This window comes from Lithobates pipiens, unplaced genomic scaffold, assembly GCF_037356315.1.
Source record: "Lithobates pipiens isolate NorthernLeopardFrog02 unplaced genomic scaffold, aLitPip1_a1.2 Scaffold_23, whole genome shotgun sequence".
In the NCBI taxonomy this organism is placed as follows: domain Eukaryota; kingdom Metazoa; phylum Chordata; class Amphibia; order Anura; family Ranidae; genus Lithobates; species Lithobates pipiens.
This window is the reverse complement of record NW_027507785.1, coordinates 277468721-277494313: the sequence shown is the minus strand read 5'-3', so window position 1 is coordinate 277494313 and position 25593 is coordinate 277468721. Positions and strand designations below refer to the sequence as shown.

At 47.2% G+C, this 25593-nt stretch overlaps 1 protein-coding gene across 1 annotated transcript in view; it reads left to right on the top strand.

Moving 5' to 3' along the window:
* The first annotated feature begins 241 nt into the window (after positions 1–241).
* Positions 242–25593, top strand: part of DIO1 (iodothyronine deiodinase 1) — a 60456-nt gene continuing 35104 nt past the window's right edge. The window contains exon 1 of the mRNA XM_077453291.1: positions 242–743. Within this exon, the coding sequence (XP_077309417.1) occupies positions 413–743 (331 nt within the window). The 5' untranslated portion in view covers positions 242–412. The remainder of the gene's footprint in view (positions 744–25593) is intronic.

Genomic DNA, 25593 nt, shown 5'->3' with positions numbered 1-25593 from the left:
CCCTTGTGCTGATTTTTTTATTTTATTTTTAAATAGAGGACTTTAAATCAGACTAAAAAGAGAGACAACTGAGGAATAACAAAGGAAAGGGGGATTTAGTTCCAAAAGAGGGACAGTCTCTCCAAAGGAGGGACAGTTGGAAGTATATGTATGTTTTAATGTTATGTAAGGAAGGCTGCACTTTGACATAAATAAACAAGGGTTAGAGGACATTCTTCTCTCACATGTTTCTTAGAGTAGATAGCGTGTCTGTGGAAGGGAAACACCTATCTGTTCTTGCTGCCAGCAAATCGTTCCCCCGGGGACAGTCTTCATGAAGCAGGTTGGGCTACTACAAGTAATAAAGAGCCTAGCGTGAGCGTTGCATTGCACATTTTCAGGTTGGGATTATTCAGCTTCGCTGTCTGTCCAAATGTTGAAACACATCGTTCGTTATGTGCAGAAGGCACTGATCCTCTGTTCACTCGTTCTGTATGTGGCAGTAGGCAAACTCCTCATGATCCTCTTTCCACGGGCCATGGCATCGGTACTAAAATCTCGCTTTCAGATGACCGGTGCTCATGTGCCAAAGTTTAAGTACGAAGACTGGGGACCCTCCATCTTCACTTTCAAGTTTTTGCAGTCGGTGCTGCAAATCATGTGGCTTCGCCTGGAAGATGAGGCATTTCTGGGGAAGGCTGCACCCAACACACCTGTGGTGGACCTGGATGGTGAACTGCACCACATTTGGGATTATATGAAAGGTAAGCACTGTGGATATCTTCTTTATTCATTGCTGGAATACTCAAGAGGTTTGAGCACCTATAGTGGAAATCTAATACTTAAGCAGTAACCCAAAAACAAACATTTTTATATTACAAATTACCAGTTCTTAGATGTTGTGTCTGCATTTGTTTCACCCCCCCTCCTTATTTTCACCTGGTGATACAGCCAGTAAATTTGTTATTTTTCCACTTCCGGTAGTAAACCTAAACCCAAAAACGTCATATGTTGCAGCTTACCAATCATTAGATGTGTTTTTTTCTTTCTTTCTTTCTTTTCACTTGTGACACACCTCCTGTATTATGCCCCATACCCACAGTCGGATATTCCGACCACAAAATCTGTCAGATTTTTTCCAACGGATTTTGGCAGCAACTTGTCTTGCATGCACACGGTCGCACAAAGTTGTCGGGAAATCCGATAGTTCGGAATGAGGTGACGTAAATTAAGTACGACGGGACTACGTAAAGGCCAGTAGCCAATATCTTTCGTCTCCAAATTTTTTCTGAGCATGCGTGGCACTTTGTGCGTCGGAATTCTCTACACACGATCGGAAAAAGTCAGATTGAATTTTGTTGTCGGAAAATTTTAGATCCAGCTCTCAAACTTTTTCGGTCAGAAATTCCAACAGAAAAAGTCTGATAGAGCCCACACATGATCGGATTTTCTGACAACATAATCCGATCGGACTTTTTCCGTCTGAATTTCCGACTGTGTGTATAGGGCATTAGAGTGCCTCCACTCTGGATGAAAGAGCATAGGGGGCACCCTTGGACAGCACAGCAGCATTGTTATACTCGGGGGAGATCAGTGTTATATGGACTAGCAGATTTAGATACACTAACAAATTGAAGCCAAACTCTAGATCACACTTTATAAGCAGTTACATCACCATTTTTTTTTTAATAAAGGCTTTACATGAATAAATAAAGTATAACTATAGTCAAATTTTTTTGTTTTCGTTTTGGATAGAGCAAGGGACGGTTATAACCCCTGACAGATTTATATTTGCCATCTGTGTCCGTTGTGGAGGTTTCCCTTCAGTTCCTTTCCCATAGCCAAACAGGAAGTTGAAGGAAATCTATGGAAATTAAGGGAATTCCTTGGGGACTCCCAGGTCACTAGAACTAGTGTACCCGTTGGAAGATTTCCCTCTATTACTTTTTTTGGGACAACCCAACATGTGGGATTTTCTTTCACTTTTAATGATAATGGTAAATAGGACAAATAGAGAAGGTGAATCTCCATAAAGGGGGCACAGACAGCAATAAAAACCTTACAGGTACTCTAATCCATCTCCCCGGTATCCATAAAAGCTATTCATTGTAAGCACCCCTGTCATGGTAAATGGTTTGTCTCAATACGCTAACTGCTACAGAGCTTGTTCTGTTAAAAAAAAAAAAAAACAGACTTACTGGCTGGATCACTAGGTGAAACTAAAAGAAATAAAGCCTGAAAAAGTAAACAAATGCAATCATCACATCTAAGAATTGGTAAGCTGCAATATAATAAATGTTTACTTTTGGGCTCAACACCACTTTAACAGACTAAGCTGCCCTGTAAAAATGTCAGTAATGCCCTGTACACACGATCGGAAATTTGGCCAGCAAAGACCAATGAGAGGTTTTGGTCGGAAAATGCGACTGTGTGTATGTTCCATCGGAACTTTTGCTGGCCGAATTCCCGCCAGCAAAAGACTGAGAGCAGGTTCTCAAAAAAATAAAATAAATCAGATCAGAAATTCCAATCATCTGTACAAATTCCGATGTGCAAAATTCTTACGCATGCTCGGAAAAAATTTGACGCATGCTCGGAAGCATTGAACCTCATATTTTCGGCTCGTCGTAGTGTTGTACGTCACCGCGTTCTTGACGGTCGAAAGTTCAGCAAACTTTTGTGTGACCGTGTGTATGCAAGCCAAGCTTGAGCAGAATTCCGTCTGGAAAATCATCCAAGTTTTTGCCATCGGAAAATCCGCTCGTGTGTATGGGGCATTACAGGTTTGAGACAAACCATTTACCTCTGACAGGGGTGATTAAAATGATCAGCTTTTATGCACATGTGTAAAACGTTTATGCTGTACCTAAAGCAAAATTGCTCAAAATGTATTAGCTGGAGTTCCGCCTTAATTTGTTAGTGCATAAATCTGATAAGTGCATCTAAAGCCCCATACACACTATCAGATTTTCTGCTGATTTTTTCCTTCAGATTTACCAAAACCATGTAGTAGAAGGGCCTGCCTGATTGCATACAAATTGAAACTCCTAAGGTTTGACCTCATATTATATGGTTTTGGTAAATCTGAAGGAAAAATCATCAGATAATCTGATGTGTGTATGGGGCTTAATACTACTTTCTCCCAAAACTGACAATGCTTCTGTCCATAGGTGTCTCTATTGCTCCTCCAGTGGAGTAGAGACACCCTTAGCCTTTGTACACACGGTCGGAGATTCCGACGGAATGTGTCCTATCGGACCGTTTTGTCGGATATTCCGACTGTGTGTGGTCTCCATCGGATTATTTCCGTCGGAATATCCGACGGACCAACTTTTCCAACTTGCCAGTAAAATTTTCCGACAAAATGCTCCGATCGGACATACTCCGATCATGTGTAGCCTACTCCGATGGACAAAGTGCCATGCATGCTCAGATCAAATTTCTAGACCAAAGCTATTGGCTACTAACCTGAACGTAGTTCCATCGTAACGAAATAACGTCATCACGTTATGTACAATCGGATTTTCTGACAACTTTGTCCGACCGTGTGTATGCAACATCACTTCCAGACCTCTTCCGGAATTAATCCGTCGGAATTACTCTGACGGATTTGGTTGTCGGAATCTCTGACCGTGTGTACAAGGGCTAAGCCCTTGTACACACGGTCGGACATTTCAACAACCAAATCAGTTGGATTTTGTCCAACGGATTTCGTCTGACGGATTGTGTCCGAAACTGCTGTATACACACGGTCGGACAAAGTTGTTGGAAAATCCGATCTTTCAGAACGTGATGACGTAATTTCGTTACGATGGGACTACGTTCAGGCTAGTAGCCAATAGCTTTGATGTAGGAATTTGATCTGAGCATGCGTGGCACTTTGTCCGATCAGAATTCTCTACACATGATTGAAGTATGTCCGATCGGACCAGTTTGTCAGAAAATATTTCCAGCAAGTTGGAAAATTTGGTCCGACGGAAACAGTCCGATGGAGACCACACACAGTCAGATTATCCGACAAAACGGTCCGATAGGACACATTCCGACGGATTCTCCGACCGTGTGTACAAGGGCTAGGACAAGATATGTGTTACTGGATGGATCATCATGTGAAAATAAAGGCAAAAAGCCTAAGAAAAAAAGAAAGCTAACGCAGCCACTAAGGATTGGTAAACTGTAATACATAACATTTTTGCTTTTGGGTTTATTACTGCTTTAATTATAAGTACAGCAGTGCAGCATGTTGGAGGTAGTTTCTTGCATTTAACAATCAAACAAATTATTTATCAGACTTGTCCTGAACCCCCCCCCCCTGCACAGCTGTTCACTGGCAAGCTCAGTGTGATGCTGTTTCTCCTCCCCAGCCCTAATGCAGCTGAGAACAGAGGGAATGTGGTCACGTTTTAAAAAAAAGGAAAAAAAGGTATTTATAAAAAAAAATTTAATAGATCTATACACAATTGTTTTTGTTTTTGATCATAACTTTAACTGGATTTGAGTCTAGTGATCAGTAAAGTAGTTCAAACAGCAATGTGTTGTATCCAAGAGCAACCCGACAGATTTCAGCTGGGAAATTAATTCTGAATGGTTGCTATGGTTTATTGCCTTAAATAGAACAGAGGTAACCCACGTTTGTACATTAAGTCCTTGAAGCGGAGAGAAAAAAGCGCTGAGGGTTATTGGGCTTTGCATTATTGAACATGCCTCTTGGTATCAATATCTGATGTGCTGCAAGAAAGAGGAACTCTAACGCTTGACTTTTTTTTTTCAACGTGCCTCAGGTGGATTTCTAAATTCGGGAGCAACAAGTGGTCTGTGGCAATTAATGCCTTCTAGTATGATTAAAAAATGGAAATCAGCAACTGTCTGGTGACCTGCAGACCTTTGCTGTATATTTTTTAATTAATTATTTTGTTGTATGAAGCATGATCTATATAAAGACGACTGTGAAAAAATAAATATATATACTCTATATATAAAATATAATCCCATGTGTGTATATACAGTATCTCACAAAAGTGAGTACACCCCTCACATTTTTGTAAATATTTTATTATACCTTTTCGGGTGACAACACTGAAGAAATGACACTTTGCTACAATGTAAAGTAGTGAGTGTACAGCTTGTATAACAGTGTAAATTTACTGTCCCCTCAAAATAACTCAACACACAGCTATTAATGTCAAAACCGCTGGCAACAAAAGTGAGTACACCCATAAGTGAAAATGTCCAAATTGGGCCCAAATTGTCAATATTTTGTGTGGTCACCATTATTTTCCAGCACTGCCTTAATACGCTTGGGTATGGAGTTCACCAGAGCTTCACAGGTTGCCACTGGAGTCCTTTTCCACTCCTCCATGACGACATCACAGAGCTGATGGATGTTAGAGACCTTGTACTCCTCCAGCTTCAGTTTGAGGATGCCCCACAGATGCTCAATAGGGTTTAGGTCTGGAGAGATGCTTGGCCAGTCCATCACCTTTAAACTCAGCTTCTTTAGCAAGGCAGTGGTCATCTTTGGGGTCGTTATCATGTTGGAATACTGCCCTGCAGCCCAATCTCCAAAGGGAGGGGATGATGCTCTGCTTCAGTATGTCACAGTACATGTTGGCATTCATGGTTCCCTTAATGAACTGTAGCTCTCCAGTCCCAGCAGCACTTATGCAGCCCCAAACCATGACACTCCCACCACCATGCTTGACTGTAGGCAAGACACACTTGTCTTTGTACTGCTCTAACCTGATCTGATCTGAACCAAATAAGTTTATCTTGGTCTCATCAGACCATAGGACATGGCTGCAGTAATTCATGTTCTTAGTCTGCTTGCCTTCAACAAACTTTGCGGGCTTTCTTGTGCATCATCTTTAAAAGAGGCTTCCGTCTTTATGTAGAGTAATAATCCATGAGGTGTCATGTTGAACTTCCAGTGACCAGTATGAGAGAGTGAGAGCGATAACACCAAATTTAACACACCTGCTGCCCATTCACACCTGAGACCTTGTAACACTAACCCATCACATCGCACTGGGGAGGCAAAATTGCTAATTGGGCCCAATTTGGACATTTTCCCTTAGGTGTGTATTCACTTTTGTTGCCAGCGGTTTAGACATTAAAGCGAGAGTCCGCCGGGAGTCCGCGTTTTATTTTATTTTTTTCTAAAACCAGCAGCTACAAATACTGCAGCTGCTGACTTTTAAAATAGTGACACTTACCTGTCCAGCGCGCCCGCGATGTCGGCACCCGAAGCCGATCTCTCGATCGTCTCTCGGGTGCTGCCGCCGCCATCTTGGGTATGGGAATCAGGAAGTGGAGCCTTTCGGCTTCATTTCCCGGTTCCCTACTGCGCATGCGCGAGTCGCGCTGCGCAATAAGGATGGACCCGCTGCCTCTGGGATCTGTGTTTTTCCCAGCAGGCAGCGGGGGACTTTCGGAAAGGGGCGTAATCTACGCCCCTTTCCGCAGAGAGCTATCCCGGAAGTGGGTGCAGATACCTGTACTGTACAGGTACCTGCACCCCCCTCTCCCCTGAAAGGTGCCAATTGTGGCGCCGGAGGGGGGGAGGATTCCAATGAGCGGAAGGTCCACTTTAGGGTGGACCTCCGCTTTAATGGCTGTATTGAGTTATTTTGAGGGGACAGAAAATGTACACTGTGCAAGCTGTGCACTCACTACTTTACATTGTAGCAAAGTGTCTTTTCTTCAGTGTTGTCACATGAAAAGATATAATAAAATATTTACAAAAATGTGAGGGGTGTGGGGCCATGTCCAAGATGGCGACAGGAGCAGACATGTAAGAGCTCCACTGCCTATCTCTGCTTTTCTCCTCTTCTACAACCAGCAAAAGACACTACCTCCTGCACTGGGGGTCTGCACGAGGGTTACTGCGTGGAAACGGCAGCTGAATACCCCGGGGGCCCCACACATCGCTTGACGCTCTGAGCAACACTGGCGGAGCTCCACACCCTAGCTGGCGACAAGTGTGGCCCTGTGAGAGGTGAGCTCTGCTGCCTACCTCAGCTGCATAGTCCTGGTCCGCTCAGAGAGCAACGGCCTGCCCTGCACACTGCCTTTAGTTCTGATACTGAGTGTAAGGTGACAAACGAATACCCGCTGTAGACTACACAATACCTGGGACTGTGAGTAACTTTAGACATGTATCCAGGATGGCGACCGGAGCGTCTGTATGCGAGCAGGGCCCACTGCCTTCCTCGGCTGCTTTTATCTGCTGTGCTTGGAGACAGTGTTAAACCCAGCATTGGACACTGCCTTCTACTCCGGGGGTCTAGGCAGGTGATGCCTTGTGGGAAGCAACAGTTGAGTACCCACAAAACACAACCTAAAACTGTAAGTGATTACCACGGCACTACACACGTGGCCAGGATGGTGACCCAAACTAGTTCAGCAGGCCTAGTGGAGGCTGTTACTGACCACTTCCAGACCCTTATGCAGACCATTACTGGATGCTACAGTACTCTGACTACTCTTACTACTAAAATATATGCTCTGCAGATGGACTTTGATCTCATTAGACAGGTCGTGGGGAAGTTCAAGGGCCACCTGGCGGAGGCAGGACAGCGCATAGGAGGCACAGAGGACACGGTCTGAGATCATCGAGCTGAGCTCCACACCCTCCCCACCAAAGTTAAATCTCTTGAATTTAAGGCAGAAGATGACAAAAACTGTAACCACAGGGAAAACCTGAGGATCATAGGGGTTCCTGCAGGAGCAGAGGGCCAAGATCTGCCCGCCTTTGTGGAGCGCCTACTCTGGGCAATATTGCCCCATGCCCAATTCTCCTCATGCTTCATGGTGGAGAGGGCGCACAGAATGCTGTCCACTAAAGGGCCAGTGGGCTCCCTGCCCTGCATCCTTATCCTGCACTTTAGGAGTAGGGACCAGGACCAGGACCTCAGGGAGGCTCGTAATCATGAGGAGTTTGTCAGGGCTGGGCTCAGCCCTTTCTTCTCTGAGCTGGCCACTCAGATGTCGGCTAATTGCCAGCTCCTGTCTCTCCACAGTGACTCACCTGTTGATGATATCCTGCTCATTAGTCCTGCTCATTAGTCCTGCCTACTTAAGCCATCCATCCCAGATGATCTCTGCCTTCACCTTGGTCAACATCACAGAGACTATCTCCTGCATTCCTGTTAAAGACTTGCTTGGCTGACATTCCTTCAGGCTTTAGATCCTGCTTGCTGTTCCACTATTCTGATCCCTGGCTCCCCGACTTTTTTTGGCTTGTCTGATTATCCGTTACGGTTACCAAACTTTGGTTATGTTTTGACTACATTTGTTCTATTTAATTTTACTATTTAACAAGAGTGATTTAACTGTACTTCTGCCTCGGTCTGATTCATGGTTTATGACAGTAGGCAAAGGCCATGAATTCAGAAGATGCAGTTAATCCACTTGTTGGTAATATTTTTTCCAGATTTAATGAGCAGGATCACCGCATGGATCAGTTTGCCATGGTGTTACAGATGCTCCTGAGTCGCATGGCTCCCCAGCGATTTGGGGGCGATCCAGTCCAATGAAGAGGGGTTTCTCAACCAGATTGAGATATACTTTGAGATGCTGCCCCAGGCGTGTCCCATGGACAGAAGCAAAGTAGGTTTTGTGATATCTTTGCTTTCTGAGAGAGCTTTGGCCTGGGCAAACTCTCTATGGGAGACGCAAAAACCTGTCGTCTTGAGTTACCCTAAGTTTGTGGCATATATTAAAAGGGTATTTGATGTTCCCGCACGCTGTGCTTCTGCTACCAAATGCCTAATGTCCTTCAGAGTACGAGAACTGTTGCGGATTACGCCATTGAATTCCGTACTCTAGGAGCAGAGGTTGCTTGGAACAATGAGGCCCTCATGGCTGCTTTTTCTCATGGTCTCTCGGATACCATCAAGCATGAGATAGCAGCCTGTGATATACCCTCTGAGCTTGAGAAGTTGATCACCTTTGCCATCCTCATTGACTCCAGACTCATAGAAAGACTCTTTTAAGGAGCGCTTGTGGAAGCCCCCTGTTCATTTGTCCATTTGGCTTGGCACTCACTGACGTTTTCCCACTTCTTCACTGTCACCGGCTGGTGAGAAGACTGCTCTGGTACTGACTTCAGCTTACTCACGGTGGTCTCCGGTAACAAGGTGGATGGTCCTTTAGTGGTGACAGCTTCCCCTTCTACCTCCGACCACAACTGGTTCCCCGTCCAGCTGAACCGCTACTTCTGGTTGGACTGCAAGCCAGCAGTCCCAATCCTATGCTGCTCTCTTGCTTCTGCCCAGGACAGCAGAGGTTGCGCTTGTGGAGCATCAGTGGGTGCCAAGCCAGGGACCTAGCGGGTCAGCAAGGGCGACGCTTGAAGGGTATCTGTGAGTGCCAAGCCAGAAACCCAGCAGGGAAGCGGGGTGACGCTTGAGGAAGATACTGAGTGCTAAAAGTGGAAGAGCTCAGGGAATCCAGTGGCTATTGGATCCGAAGTTTAGTGAAAGACTGGAAGCTCATTAAGTGAAGATCTACAGTGAGTGATTGTGGAGTAAACAGATAACTTTTTGTGTTGCCAATAGTTGAATATACTACCATTAGTAACTACTACAAGACTGTTGCCATAAAAGACAGCAGTCCTACCTATACAGTCCTGCTCCTGCTGGAGGCCTTCTGGAGGCCTTCATCTGTATAGCTGTATAGCTAGTCCTGCTGGAGGCCTTCATCTGTATAGCTGTCTTTCTATAGACATCTCGGAGTCTGACAATTATCATTGCATCTACTTAAAGGTGTCCTGGTCCTAACCCTCTCTCCCACAGTTCTGTTCAAGGGACAATAAATCTCTTTGCATTCAAAAAGTGTCTGGTGCCCACTATTTCATCTTGTATTACACCCACCATGCCTTGCAACCCACTCTACACAGAAGGATGTCAGCTGCCCCTCACTCTGGAGGTCACCATTATGCCTCAAGGGACTCGGGATGTTGCTACATTTGGCTCCCAAGGTGGGGCAAAGGTGTTATTCCTACAACAGTCGCCCATAGCAAGGGCTACAGCTACATTGGACTTTTGTCTGGCTCCATGGGAATGTGGCAAGTAACATCTTTACTTCATATAGACTGTGTTCCAACAATGTGGGGAAGAACCAACATGTCTCATCACTCATGGGAGAGTATCAGCATGGTCTTTTGACACTTTATGGCAGTGCTGCTAGGGTTAAAATAGACTCCATTAAAGTTTCGGAGTGCTGTGAGAGGAAGGAGGCGGGCACTGAAGTTCCCAGAAATTATCTGTACCAATCCTCAGGCAGGGGGAGGAGCCCCCGCTCCGCAGAGGAGGACGCATTGCTGCATGTAACAACACCCTGGGTCCACATGCTGAAACATCATTGTCTAAAGGGGAACATGGTGTATCTGGGAGCCTCTAGGTTTGTGGCTCCCTACCCTGGATCAGCTGAATATGACCCATGGGAAATTGCCAGTTTCTTCGCCTCCATGGAGACGATTATGGATACAGGCATATGGATGGTGCCATGGGAGATAGCACTGTATATCTCTCAGAGTTCCACAGCCATGGGGATTGTTTGCCAACGATGCTCCGGATTTTCAGTGTTTTTGAGCCCTTGGAATCGGTGCTATCACTGTGGAGAATTGCTGCTGTTGGCTGCTCGCCCGCCACTACCCTCGCAGGTGATGAAGGCAGATTGGGCCCGCGTGTATGCTACGGTGGAGGAAACCATGGCTAGCACAGCAGCTCGGGACACCAGTAGGACCACCTTTGCCTGGGCCGATTCTTCCCTGGTGGAGCCCCCTTTACTTAATGACTTCACTATAAACGCAGTGGAAGTGTTAGTTCCCACTGCCACCATTCAGTCTGTGTTTCCTACAGCTGCTGATGATTCGGATCAAGTAGTACCAGCACCTCTTCTGCCCCTTAAAGAAACTGGGGTGTCTGCTGCCATCACTATTCTGGATACAAATGCTACCGAGGACTGTAACTCTATGATTACCATTCATTGGGCTAAATATTCCCATGTATCCTGTGTGAAGAGGGGTGGTAGTTCCGGCAGTGCCTGAAGCCGAATGGGGGTGGAAGACAGCTGAGGTGAGTAAAATGACCATCGTTTTAAATTGAGAGGTGCCAGATAGCAGGATGTTATTTTGCTCGGCTTACCACCCCGATATTTGATAGTGTAGCACCCTTGAGTTTAGACAGGGAGCTCCTCACACATTTACTTGCCAAGAGTACCTATGTTGGTTGATTGATAGAGATCTGTTGATTTCTCCCTAAGTTTGGCCTTGTTGCACTTTTCACTTCTACTACTAGGTGGCCAGGTACTTGGTGATACTAGATATAACAAGGTCAGGTTAAGGGTATATGGGCCATCTCAGCCTATGGGCAGGGGTTTTCTTGAATCCCTTGGCCTGCTGGCAGAGCCTATATATTCAGGTGAAGTCAGGTGATGTGTTCTGTACGACCTGGATGGCTGTCTGGGTGAACGCGTCATACGCCCTGGGCTGCTAGGCCAGAGACTGGGTCTATCCCAGGGGTCATCTGGCCGCTAGGCTGTGTGAGGGACTATCCAGAAATGAAGTGCAGGGCAGGGTTGGGATTGTGGCTTGCATTCCAACCAGAAGTGCCGGTTCTGCCGCCCGGAGAACCTGTTAGTGGTCGGAGGTAGAAGGGAAGCTGTTGCCACAAAGGGACCAATCGCCTTTACCAGGGACCACAGTGAGTAACTGAAGCAAGTACCGGAAACCATATTCTCACCGAAAGGGCATTGGAGAATTGGGAAACTTCAGGCGGTGATCAAGTCAGGGATCCAACCAGCGGAGGAGACACTTGCAGAGCAACCATATATGTCAAGCCAGGGACCGAGCCAGTTAGCAGGGGTGAAGCTTGAGAAGTATCTGGAATGCCAAGCTTGGGATCCAGGAAGCGTGGGTGAGGCTTGAGGGTATACCACCACAAACCTTGGAGGAGCTCAAGGAATTCATAGTCAGTGAATTAGAGGGTCTAGTGAGAGACCGGGAGCTCAGTATTGAAGAACTACAAAGAGCAGTTGTAGTGGAGCTAAAAAAAACTGTTACATACAGCATAGGAGACAGCATTCCTGCAGATGTGGCTTCTTGCTGGGGTATTTCCCTGCACAGCTGTCCTCCTACTGAAGTCTTGGAGTCTGCCAATTGAGTTTTTAACTATATACGGCTGTCCTGGCCCTAACCCTCTTTCCCCCAAAATATATAAAAAGGACTGTCAAAAGAAAGAAAACCTCTTTTACATCCAAAAAGTGTCTGACGCCCAATGACTTTGACCATCTTTGCACCCACTATGCCTCACAACCCACCATCTATTGAAGAATGTCAGCTATCTTTGGCCTTGGAGGTCCTCATTAGACCAAAAGAGGTAACAAGACCTTGCTACAATAGGAAAAAAGCTACTGTTGCTGCCGGCAAAGATTGTCAAAGCAGTGTCACCTAACGTGTTCTTTGGAAAGTGGTTATTGCTATATACGGCCTGAGGGGACCAAGAACCCCACTGTTGTTTGTTCATGGACATACTGTAACTGTCCGACCAAACCCAGACAGTGTGCTTATCCACAGGCCTAGCATGGAAGACATTCACCATTAAATTACTATGGTAAATGCTAAAGGAGAAACACTAAAGTTACCAGATCCCAGATACTACTGGTAAATGGTATTGAATTTTGTTTCTCATTGACACCATACAGATTACAAATCTGAGCTTCGTGGAGTTAAGACACTGGTGTCCTTTTATGAAGCAGTGAAATCTAGTCACTGCTTCATTCTCCGGCATTCACATAGGAGATCTTTCTCCTCTGTGTGCCACTTTATGAAGCGGAGTAGATCGCTTCACCCTTGGAGGAGTGAAGCGATCTACAAACGCTTATAACACTGGAGAACGGCCCCTAATACTGGAATCTCGTGAGACTTTACGAGATTACAGTACTAGAAATTCACTGATACACAGAGATGTCAATTTATTAAGCAGTGATAAATTATCACAGCTCAATACACTGACACACGGTGTGATTAATGTTAGTGAAATAAAGAGTCCCCCTACATAATATATACATGTATACACACAGACATTATACATACATGTATATACACACACATTATATATATATATATATATATATATATATATATATATATATATATATATACATATACACATTATATATATATATGTATATATATGTATACACATAAATATGACAGGGGGACATGGTTACAGTGTTGGGGGGTCTGAACGAGGCATAAGGAAGTTAATCATCTTCCTCTTTCCTCCTCAGATCCCCCCAGATTCTCTCTTCACTCCCCGGTTCTCCACCTCTGAGCTGGTGAATCGGGGAGTGTGAATTTTGACACAGATCACCAGTGAAGCGCTGAGATTGCAGCTTCATAAAGTGACCGTTACTGTGTCATTCAATGAGGATTCTCAGTGTGCGGAGATAATCGGCGGGAGAACAAGTTCAAACACTTCTCTCCTGATTATCTCTGGTTTATATACTGTTTATGGGCTGTGATCAGCGGCGATCCTCTGGATCTCCACTGATCACTGCTTCATAAACGGACACCTCTATGCTGAAAGCCACTCCACCTCTTGTACAGAAAGTGTTGCTACCCCACTAGCAACACTTTCTGTTGGCTGTATTGCTGGTACTGTGTTGAACTGTGTGCCGCTGACAGATATAGGGAGTGCCCACTTGAGTCATGCTGGCTGGTGCTCTGGAATTGCCAGTATGCCTCCCTTGGAAAAGTAACATGCTGATCTGAAATTCAGCATGTTTTTTCTTCATCCAAGGAGGAAATTCGTTCTCAGGCCCTGGCTGTTGTGTGGATAGACTGAGATCACCACTGCCAGGGGACCTATGTCAAGATGTGCAGTCCCTTGCACCATGGCCTGGCTGCTTGTTGCTTGATTGCAGCCATGCCTCTTGTCCCCGGAGTTGTCCCTGAGAAGAAGGGAAACTGCTGGGAAATGTTGTTTTATCCCGGGTGAGAAGCTGATGAACTTTGGGGCTTCAAAGACACTGGGGTGTTTAACTAGTTATGTAGAATAAGCTGTGGCAAAGGGGTAAGTTCTCACCTTACAAATTGAATGATGGACTATCAAGTGTGCCAGGATTGGTTTTCATATGCTGGCCACCAGGTGGCGAGAGCGGTGCCAGCCTGAGTGAGCCCGAGTGAGCCCTTGTTCACATTATGCATTTTTTTTACAGGAAATGCTAAGAAGTTTTTCCTTAAAGCGGGAGTCCGCCGGGAGTCCACCATTTTTTTTTTTAAAAGCCAGCAGCTACAAATACTGCAGCTGCTGACTTTTAAAATAATGACACTTACCCGCCCAGCGCGCCCGTAATGTCGGCACCCAAAGCCGATCTCTCGATCGTCTCTCGGGTGCTGCCGCCGCCATCTTGGGTATGGAAATCAGGAAGTGGATTCATTTCCCGGTTCCCTACTGCGCATGCGCGAGTCGCACTGCGCAATAAGGATGGTCCCCGCTGTCTCTGGGATCCGTGTGTTTCCCAGCAGGCAGCGGGGGACCTTCGGAAAGGGGCGTAGATTCTGCGGAAAGGGGTGTACCTTCTGCAGAATCTACGCCGGAAGTGGGTGCAGATACCTGTACTGTACAGGTACCTGCACCCCCCTCCCCCCTGAAAGGTGCCAATTGTGGCGCCGGAGGGGGGGAGGGTTCCAATGAGCGGAAGGTCCACTTTAGGGTGGACCTCCGCTTTAAGATAGCTATGGAAAGGGGCAGATGAAGGTGGGGCCCATTTCAACCTGTATTTGTGTTTATATATAGAGATCATTGTGGCTTAGTATATTAGGCCCCTTTCACACATGCGGACAGTATGTCCGTATTTCATCCATCCGTTTGCGGATGAAATACGGACATACATGCATCCCTATGGGATAGCGGGTGTCTGCGGATGAACATCCGCAGACACCCGCTATTGTCCGCCTCCGCTACTGTCCGATTCTGCAGACGGAGGAAAATCCTATTTTTCTATCCATCTGCAGAGCGGATCGGATGAACACGGACAGACGGTCCGTGCTCATCCGATCCCCATAGAGGAGAGCAGAGAGCTGACAGGGCGGTCCCTGCACAGTGTGCGCAGACCTCCCTGTCCGCCGCCGGCTTATCGGGGACAACGGAGCGATCCCCGCTGAGCAAGCGGATCATCACGGGGCGGATCATTACTGATCCGCCCCGTGTGAAAGGGGCCTAAGGGTGTATTGCTTTGCTGCTCTCAGCTGAGGGTAATTAACATTTACTCAAGATTCACTTATGTATATTTTGCACTGGGTTATTATAGGGATAGGATGCATTTCTCTGCTGTCTATTTTTCTCTTTCAGGTGTTCCTGCACCTATTGCGTCTTCCTTGGACAAGGAGAGTCAGTGATTACACGTGGATAGCAAAGTTAACCTTTTATGTACCTCACTACTGTACAAGCCCGGACTGGGACAAGAAAATAGGCCCGGGCAATTTAGACTGAGTAGCTAACTTTTCCAGGGACCGGGGGAGGTTCTCGGCTGACATTTGGGGGGGTGGCTGGTGTCGGTCCTCCACACTGTAATGTGCAGGGACACTGTGATATAAGGGGAACTGCACTGTAAAGGGGCACTGCAATGATTACGGTGCCCCTTTACAGTGCAGCCCCCTTTATATTACAGTATCCCAGTACTATTGTGACCATACAATGCTAGTATTGTCTGTCTCCTATTGTGCCCACACTGCCCAGTGACACTGACCTGCTCTCTTTCTGGTCATGCGGCACAGCGTGGCTCTCTGTCTCTCTGGTGGTGTGGTACAGCGTGGCTCTCTCTCTGGTGGTGAGGTACAGTGTGGCTCTCTCTCTGGTGGTGTGGGTACAGTGTGGCTTTCTCTCTGGTGCTGTGGTACAATGTGGCTCTCTTTCTGGTGGTGTGGGTACAGCGTGGCTCTCTCTTTGGTGGTGCGGGTACAGCGTGGCTCTTTCTTTGGTGGTGCGGGTATAGCGTAGTTCTCTCTTTAGTGGTGTGGGTACAGTGTGTCTCTCTCTCTCTGGTAGTGCAGGTACAGTGTGGCTCTTTCTGGTGGTGTGGTGCAGCGTGGCTCTCTCTCTGGTGGTGTGGGTACAGCCTGGCTCTGTCTGGTGGTGTGATGCATTGTGGCTCTCTCTCTGGTGATGTGGTACAGCATGCTCTCTCTCTGTTGGTGCGGGTACAGCGTGGCTCTCTCTTTGGTGGTGTGGGTACAGCATGGGTCTCTCTTTAGTGGTGCGGGTACAGCGTGGCTCTCTCTTTGGTGGTGCGGATACAGCGTGGCTCTCTCTCTGGTGGTGTGGTACAGCATGGCTCTCTCTCTGGTGGTGTGGTACAGCGTGGCTCTCTCTCTGGTGGTGTGGTACAGCGTGGTTCTCTCTTTGGTGGTGCGGGTAGAGTGTGGCTCTCTCTCTGGTGGTGCAGGTACACTGTGGCTCTGTCTGGTGGTGTGGTGCAGCGTGGCTCTCTCTCTGGTGGTGCAGGTACAGCGTGGCTCTGTCTGGTGGTGTGGTGCACCATGGCTCTCTCTGGTAGTGCGGTAGAGCTATTAGTTCCCCAGCACAGTCCTCTCTTTCATTTTACATGTCTTCTGTAGTAGCTGCTACAAGCACTTCTCAGCTCGTTTCTGGGTTTTCTCTTTCACCCCAGCAGAGTGCATGCTGGGGACTGTAGTCTGCTCCCTACTGAGAACAAGTGGGCCAACTATCTCTGGGAATACATTTCCCATGATTCCCCTCTAGTTGCATCTGATTGGCCCTCCACTGTGGCCAATGGGGAGGGAAGAAGAACAGACAGCACAGGAAAGTCTTCTCTTCCCCCATGCTGCTGACACGAGAAGGGGAAGGGGGGGGGACATCATGTTAGCAGCCTGCAGCTCTTCCCACCGTGCGAACGCCGATGGCTGGAGGAGGAGAGCGGAACTGTCAGCGCGGCTCTGAGGCTGAGTTGTGTGTGAGAGAGACACACAGCTCAGCCCATGCAGCCACCAGAGATGACACAAGCATGGCCACTTAGCGGTAGGCTATTGTCTGCTATTTATCTGCCCTTGTGTGAACTGCCACTTGCTCATGTATATGTGTATGTTATATATATCTACTTCATGTGATACGTCACATGTATTGTTATTGTTATTATTGTTCCTTTCCTGTTTCCCCATCCATCCCAGTTTTTGCTAGGACATTCACTCCCAGGCTTGAGAGTTCAAATTATTTTTATGCAAACTCCGAGACGTAGTTTCCTAGGCAGGGGGAGGATGTAGCACCCTGATGTTTTAGGCAGGGTTGCTATCAAATTTAGTTGCCAGGCGATAGTTGCCTTGGCCAACTGTTAGGAGATCAATTGATTCCTCTCTAAATCTGGACTCATTGCACCCTTTCTCTTCTGTCACTGGTTGGCACTATGCTAGGGACATTAGATAAGACAGGGGATTTGCAAGCTCAGACATAAATGGACGGGGTGTCTCAGCCAATGGGCAGGGATGTTCTTTGATCCCTTGGCTTGCAGGGAGAGCCTATTTATTGGAGTGGAGTCAGTTGATCGGGGTTCTGTGCCACCTGGATGGCTGTCTGGGTGGATGTGTGTTGTACTGCCCCGGGCTGCTAGGCTGAGGCCTATCCCGGGGACATCTGGCTGCTGGGCTGTCTCAGGCCTATCCAGAAGCAGGTGAGCAGCGTAGGGTTGGGAATGCTGGCTTGCAGTCCAACCAGAAGTAGCGGTTCAGCTGGACGGGGAACCAGCTGTGGTCGGAGGTAGAAGGGGAAGCTGTCACCATTAAGGAACCATCAACCTTGTTACCGGAGACCACCGTGAGTAAGCTGAAGTCAGTACCAGAGCAGTCTTCTCACCAGCTGGGGATGGTGAAAAAGTGGGAAACTTTAGTGTGTGCCAAGCCAGGGACCCAGCAGGACAGCAGATGTGACACTTGTGAAGCATTCGTGGGTGCCAAGCCAGGGACCTAGCAGGTCAGCAGGGGTGGCGCTTGAAGAGTATCTGTGTGTGCCAAGCCAGGGATCCAGCAGGGAAGCAGGGTGACGCTTGAGGAAGATACTGGGTGCTAAAAGTGGAAGAGCTCAGGGGATCCAGTTGCTATTGCATCCAAAGTCTAGTCTTGAGTGAAGATCCACAGTGAGCGATTGTGGAGTAAACAGAGAACTGTTTGTGTTGCCAATAGTTGAATATACTACCGTTAGTAACTACTACAAGACTGTTGCCAGAGGAGACAGCGGTCCTACCTATACAGAAGTGGTGTCAGGCTGGAGGCCTTCACCTATACATCTGTCTTCCTATAAAAGTCTCGGAGTCTGCCAGTTATCATTGCATCTACTTAAGGGTGTTCTGGCCCTAACCCTCTCTCCCATAGTTCTGTTTAAGAGACAATCAATCGCATTCAAAAAATGTCTGGCGCCCATCATTTCATCTTGCATCACATCCACCATGCCTTGCAACCCACTCTACACAGAAGGTTGTCAGCTGTCCCTCACTCTGGAGGTCATGAGGTCACCACCATTAGGCCTCAAGGGACTCTGGATTTTGCTATATATATATATATATATATATATATATATATATATATATATATATATACACACACACACATATTTACACATACACACACACATACATATACACAGTATCTCACAAAAATGAGTAAACCCCTCACATTATATCTTTTCATGTGACAACACTGAAGAAATTACACTTTGCTATAATGTAAAGTAGTGAGTGTGCATCTTGTATAGTCTAAATTTGCTGTCCCCTCAAAATAACTCAACACACAGCCACTCATTTCTAAACCACTGGCAGCAAAAGTAAGTATACCCACTACGTGAAAATGTCCAAATTGGGACCAAAGCGTCAATATTTTGAGTGGCCACCATTATTTTCCAGCATGGTCTTAGCCCTCTTGAGCATGAAGTTCACCAGAGCTTCACAGGTTGCCACTGGAGTCCTCTTCCACTCCTCCATGATGACATCACGGAGCTGATGGATGTTAGAGACCTTGTGCTCCTCCACCTTCCATTTGAGGATGCCGCACAGATGCTGTATAGGGTTTAGGTCTGGAAACATGCTTGGCCAGTCCATCAACTTTACCCTCAGCTTCTTTAGCAAGGCAGTGGTCATCCTGGAGGTGTGTTTTGGGTCATTATCATGTTGGAATACTGCCCTGCGGCCCAGTCTCTGAAGGGAGGGGATCATGCTGTGCTTCAGTATGTCACAGTACATGTTGGCATTCATGGTTCCCTCAATGAACTGTAGCTCCCCAGTGCTGGCAGCACTCATGCAGCCTCAGACCATGATACTCCCACCACCATGCTTGACTGTAGGGAAGACACACTTGTCTTTGTACTCCTCACTAGACATGTGCGCCGTCAATAAATTAGTTTTGTTCTGTTACAGTTCGTATTAAAATTAATTCGTACTTCGTATTTCGTGTCCAAAATTCTGTTTCAATTCGTACGAAATACGAATTGTTGTTAGGTTCGTTAACTTGTACGAACGTTCGTTACGATGAATTTAAAGGCAAAAATATACCTCAATATGACAGTCGATGCTGATGGAAGTTTGGTTTTTATCCGAAATACGAAATTCCATTGAAGAATTTCCTATCCGAAATACGAATTTTCGTTAGATGAGGGGCTTCCACCATCCCTGTGCTGTGCTGACTTCCTCCTGGGGATTTGTAAACAAAAGTTAGTATTTCGTACAAAATTCGGACGCATGGCAATTCGTATTTCGAATCCTCCCAAACGTACGAATTTCCCTAAATTCGTACGAAACGAATCGCACATGTCTACTCCTCACCTGGTTGCCACCATACATGCTTGACATCATCTGAACCAAATAAGTTTATCTTGGTGTCATCAGACCACAGGACATGGTTTCAGTAATCCATGTCCTTGGTCTGCTTGTCTTCAGCAAACTGCGGGCTTTCTTGTGCATCATCTTTATAAAAGGCTCCTTTCTGGGATCACAGTCATGCAGACCAATTTGATGCAGTGCACGGCGTATGGTCTGAGCACTAACAGGCTGACCCCCCCGACCTTTAACCTCTGCAGCAATGCTGGCAGCATTCATATGTCTATTTCTCAAAGACAACCTCTGGCTATAACGCTGAGCACGTGCACTCAATTTCTTTGGTAGACCATGGCGAGGCCTATTCTGAGTGGAACCTGTCCTGTTAAACCACTGTATGGTCTTGGCCACAGTGCTGCAGCTCAGTTTCAGGGTCTTGGTAATCTTCTTATAGCCTAGGCCATCTTTATGTAGAGCAACAATTCTTTTTTTCAGATTCTCAGAGTTCTTTGCCATGAGTGCCATGTTGAACTTCTAGTGACCAGTATGAGAGAGTGAGAGCGATAACACCAACTTTAACACACCTGCTCCCCATTCATACCTGAGACCTTGTAACACTAATGAGTCCCATGACACCGGGGAGGGAACATGGCTAATTGGGCCCAATTTTAACATTTTTTAATTTTAACATGTTCAATTATTTTGGAGGGACAGCAAATTTACACTGTTATACAAGCTGTAAACTCACTACTTACATTGTAGCAAAGCGTCATTTCTTCAGTGTTGTCACATGAAAAGATATAATAAAATATTTACAAAAATGTGAGGGGTGTACTTACTTTTGTGAGATACTGTGTATATACACATACACTGTATATATATATATATATATATATATATATATATATATATATATATATATATATATATATATAATTTTTTTTTTTTTTTTTTTATTATTATTATTATGTTAGCAGGTTAAACCTATAACATTATACCATGACAGAATCGAGTGGAGGGGTGGGGCCAATGTAAAGTCCTCACATATGCTGACTCATGACTGATACTGTACATAAAAGGAATGTTTTTATAGATCACTGTGTCACTCCAGTTAATTTCTTAGAAAACAATCAACATCTTTTACTGCGGCCAGGCTAAAAGTATATCTAAATCCAAGAACTCACATGTAATATATTGCAGATTACTAGTCCTTAGATGTGGTGGCTGCATTCGTTTTCTTATTTCATATTTTCCCCTTTATATTTATCTGGTGATCCTGCCAGGAACACACTTCCTGTCCCAGGGTGACAATATTTATTCACCGCAATGCAAAGTCTGCTCTTCTGATCTTTCTGGCTCACCGTTCTTCTTCCACAGTCGAGAGTCCAAACCAAGTATAAGCTCTACCTTGAATGGTATTACATAGCTTAAACAGGGTAATGTCTATCTACTCTCTCACGGTACAGTGTTCGGGCCTGATGATTGACTGCTCAAGCCTGAACACTACATCACGGGTGGAGGTCCTTGCTTTTCCATATCTGGAAGCACTTGGTATATAGCAAGAGTTCTGATTAGCAGCAGGGGAGATGTCATGTAACTGGTTATGGCTGAGTTGACTAGAGGGCTTCCCATACATCTCTTTTCCTGTATCCCCTAGGGGTATAACAGAGTTCAGAGTGACAAAGGTACCTGGCCAAGGTCAGTATCGGGTGAGCAGAGAAGGTACCAGAAGAGTGAACAGATGGCAAGGTTGGGGGTCACAGTAGGGTTTCCACCTCATCCCTTTGTAACCAAGTCCCGAGCCTCTCCAGACCTAATAGTGACCTCCAGAGTTGGGGACAGCTGACATGCCTTTGTGCAGAGTGGGTTACGAGGCATGGTGGGTGTAATGTAAGGTAGATTAATGGTCACCAGACACTTCTTGAATGCAAAGAGATTTATGTTCTCTTAAACAGAACTGTGGAAGAGAGGGTTAGGGCTAGGACACTCTTTAGTAATTGCAACGTTTATTAGCAGACTCTGAGACTTCTATAGGTAGACAGCCATGCAGGGAAAGTCACCCAGCTGGACACCACGTCTGCATGTGTAGAAACGCTGTCTCCTATGGAAATAATCGTGAACAGTTTCTAACAAATGTTGTAATGAACTCTCACTTCCTCCACAATCTTTTTTCCAGATCTTCACCCAACTGAGCTCCCAGTCTATCACTTAGACCCACTGATCCACTGCCACTGGATCTCCTGACTCTTCCAATCTTCTTACTGAGTATCTTCCTCAAGCGTCACCCCTGCATCCCTGCTGGGTCCCTAGCTTGGTACTCACAGACACTCTTCAAGCTTCACCTCACTGGCCTGCTTGGTCCTTGGCTTGGCACACAGTAATGCTCTGCAAGCATCACCTCCACTAGCTGGGTCCCTGGCTTGACCTCTGCTGAGGTTTCTTAATTCTTCACCGTCCCCGGTTGGTGAGGATACTGCTCAAGTCCTTGCTTCAGCTACTCACAGTGGTCCCTGGTAATAAGGTGGATGGTCCCTTAGTGGTGACAGCTTCCCCTCTACCTCTAACCATGACAGGTTCTCTGGGCCAGCAGAACCATCACTTCTGGTTGGACTGCAAGCTGCAGTCCCAACCCTACGCTGCTCTCTTGCTTCTGGATAGGCCCTCAGATAGCCTAGCAGCCAGATGTCCCCGGAATAGGCTTCAGGTCTCTGGCCTAGCAGCCCAGAGATATACGACACACACGTCCACCCAGACAGCCGTCCAGGTGGCACAGAACCCTGATCACCTGACTTCAGCCAAATAAATAGGTTCTCCCAACAGGCCAAGGGCCCCAACAAAATCCCCGCCAATTGGCTGACACACCAGATACCCGGCCACCTAGCAACAGAAGAGAGAAGTGCAGCAATTCCAGAATCATGCCATGTACACAGGGTCGGATATTCTTTTTGGCGGAAAATCTGACCATGTGTAGGCTCCATCGGACATTTTCCATCGTAATTTCCGGCACACAAAATTTGAGATCTGGATCTAAAATTTTCCGACAACAAAATCCGTTGTTGGAAATTCCGATCGTGTATACACAATGCCCGAAGCACCAAGTTTTATGCATGCTCGGAATCAAGCAGAAGAGCGGCACTGGCTATTGCACTTCAATTTTCTCAGCTCGTTGTACATCACCGCGTTCTTGACGTTCAGAATTTCCAACAACATTGTGTTACCGTGTGTATGCAAGACAAGTTTGAGCCAACATCCGTCTGAAAAAATCCCATGGTTTTGTTCAGGATCGGAATGTCCGATCGTGTGTACGCGGCATTAGGGTGAAATCAATTGACCTCCTAGCAATTGGCCAAGGCAACTATCACTTGGCAGATAAATTTAAGAGAAACCCTGCCTAAACATCAGGGTGCTACACCTGTAAACCCAAACACATATGAATTACAAAAGTTCTGATGTTAATTTAATACAGATAAGGCACCAAGTGAGTTTCATTACCACCTTAATTAGCCACAGAACCAGTGTAATTAATATGTGTTCGGTTTTAAAGGGATGAGGTGGCAACCCTAGGTCACAGGCCAGAGTCAGCAACAGAGTTTCAGGCTGGGTTCACACTATAGCGATGCGGGAACACCGCGAATCCGCGGCGTTTTCCCGCATCGCATACCTCCCGCCGGCAGTTCACATTGCCCTATGCGGACGGCTGGGAGTGTCAATGATATGTTAATGACACCCCCAGATCCGTCCGCATATCGCAGTGCAATCTGCCGACTCGCACAGGAATCGGATCGCATGGATCGCATGGTGTGAACACCCATGCGATCCGATTCTGCTGCGGACCAAAAAAAGGGTCCCGTGCGAGTTTGCTGCGGGAGCGATGCGAATTCAGCCATACTATCTGTATGGCTGAACTCGCATCGCTACGGAGATCGGATGCGATTTGCACTGCAGTGCGGTGCGAATCACATCCGGATCTCCCCCCGCAGCAGTGTGAACCCAGCCTCAGGAGCAAGCAGAGTCACAAGACTTTTCTACAGAAATATTGCAATAAAATATATTTTATAGGAGAGGCGTGACTGGAAGCTGACCTGCATCAAAGCCTAAGAGCTCAGCTCTCCCATAGCCCGCAGCTGAACAGGACTTCAGGGGACTTTAATCACCTGCTACATGGGCACTGTGTAGACAAGGAGGGGGAGGCGGCTTCACTCTGCTCGGCTGTGAGTGACAGCCGCTGCCCGAGACTAATCTGAACGGCGCGATGTGAGTCACGTGACTACAGAGAGAAGGGGATTATTGCGCCGGATCACTGAGCCGACAGGTGACACTCCACTCGGGTGCTGCTCGCACCTCCCCCCTGCAATGCCGCTGCCTTGGGCTCCAGGTACACTAGGGGTTCTTTACTGTGGTGGGTCCTGCACTGTAGGGGGTCCTGCACTGTAGGGGGGTCCTGCACTGTAGGGGGTCTGCACTGTAGGGGGGTCCTGCACTGTAGGGGGGTCCTGCACTGTAGGGGGGTCCTGCACTGTAGGGGGTCTGCAGGGGGGGTCCTGCACTGTAGGGGGGTCCTGCACTGTAGGGGGGTTCTTTACTGTGGTGGGTCCTGCACTGTAGGGGGTCTGCACTGTAGGGGGGGTCCTGCACTGTAGGGGGTCCTGCACTGTAGGGGGGGCCTGCACTGTAGGGGGGGTCCTGCACTGTAGGGGGGGTCCTGCACTGTAGGGGGGTCCTGCACTGTAGAAGGGGTCCTGCACTGTAGAAGGGGTCATGCACTGTAGGGGTCCTGCACTGTAGAAGGTGTCCTGCACTGTAGAAGGGGTCCTGCACTGTAGAAGGGGTCCTGCACTGTAGAAGGGGTCCTGCACTGTAGGGGGGTCCTGCACTCTAGGGGGGTCCTGCACTGTAGGGGGTCCTGCACTGTAGAAGGGGTCCTGCACTGTAGAAGGGGTCCTGCACTGTAGAAGGGTTCCTGCACTGTAGGGGGTCCTGCACTGTAGGGGGTCCTGCACTGTAGAAGGGTTCCTGCACTGTAGAGGGTCCTGCACTGTAGAGGGTCCTGCACTGTAGAAGGGGTCCTGCACTGTAGGGGGGGTCTGTACTGTAGGGGAAGATTCTGCACTGTAGGGGGGTCTGTACTGTAGGTGAGGATTCTGTACTGTAGGGGAGTCTGTACTGTAGGGGGGTCTGCGCTGTAGGGGGGTGGGTCTGTACTGTAGGAGGGTCTGCACTGTAGGGGGGGGGTCTGCGCTATAGGGTGGAGGGGTCTGTACTGTAGGAGGGTCTGCACTGTAGGGGAGGATTCTGTACTGTAGGGGGGTCTACACTGTAGATGGGGGTCTGTATGGTAGGGAGGGGGGTCTGCACTGTAGGGGATCTGTGTAACATGCAGAGGGTCCAGAGCTGTGAGGGGCTGTGTAATGTAAAGGGGTGCAGAGGTGCAGGGTGCTGTGTAATGTAAAGGGGTCCAGAGGTACAAGGGCTGTGTAATGTAAAGGGGTCCAGAGGTTCAGGGTGCTGTGTAATGTAAAGGGATCCATGGGTACAAGGGCTGTGTAATGTAAAGGAGTCAGGAGGTTCAGGGTGCTATGTTATGTAAAGGGGTCCAGTGGTACAAGAGCTGTGTAATGTAAAGGGGTCCAGAGGTGCAGGCTGCTGTGTAATGTAAAGGGGTCCAGAGGTGCAGGGGGCTGTGTAATGTAAAGAGGTCCTTAGGTGCAAGGTCCTGTGTAATGTAAAGGGGGTCCAGAGGTGCAGGGTGCTGTGTAATTTAAAGGGGTCCAGAGGTGCAGTTGTGGAGAGGGG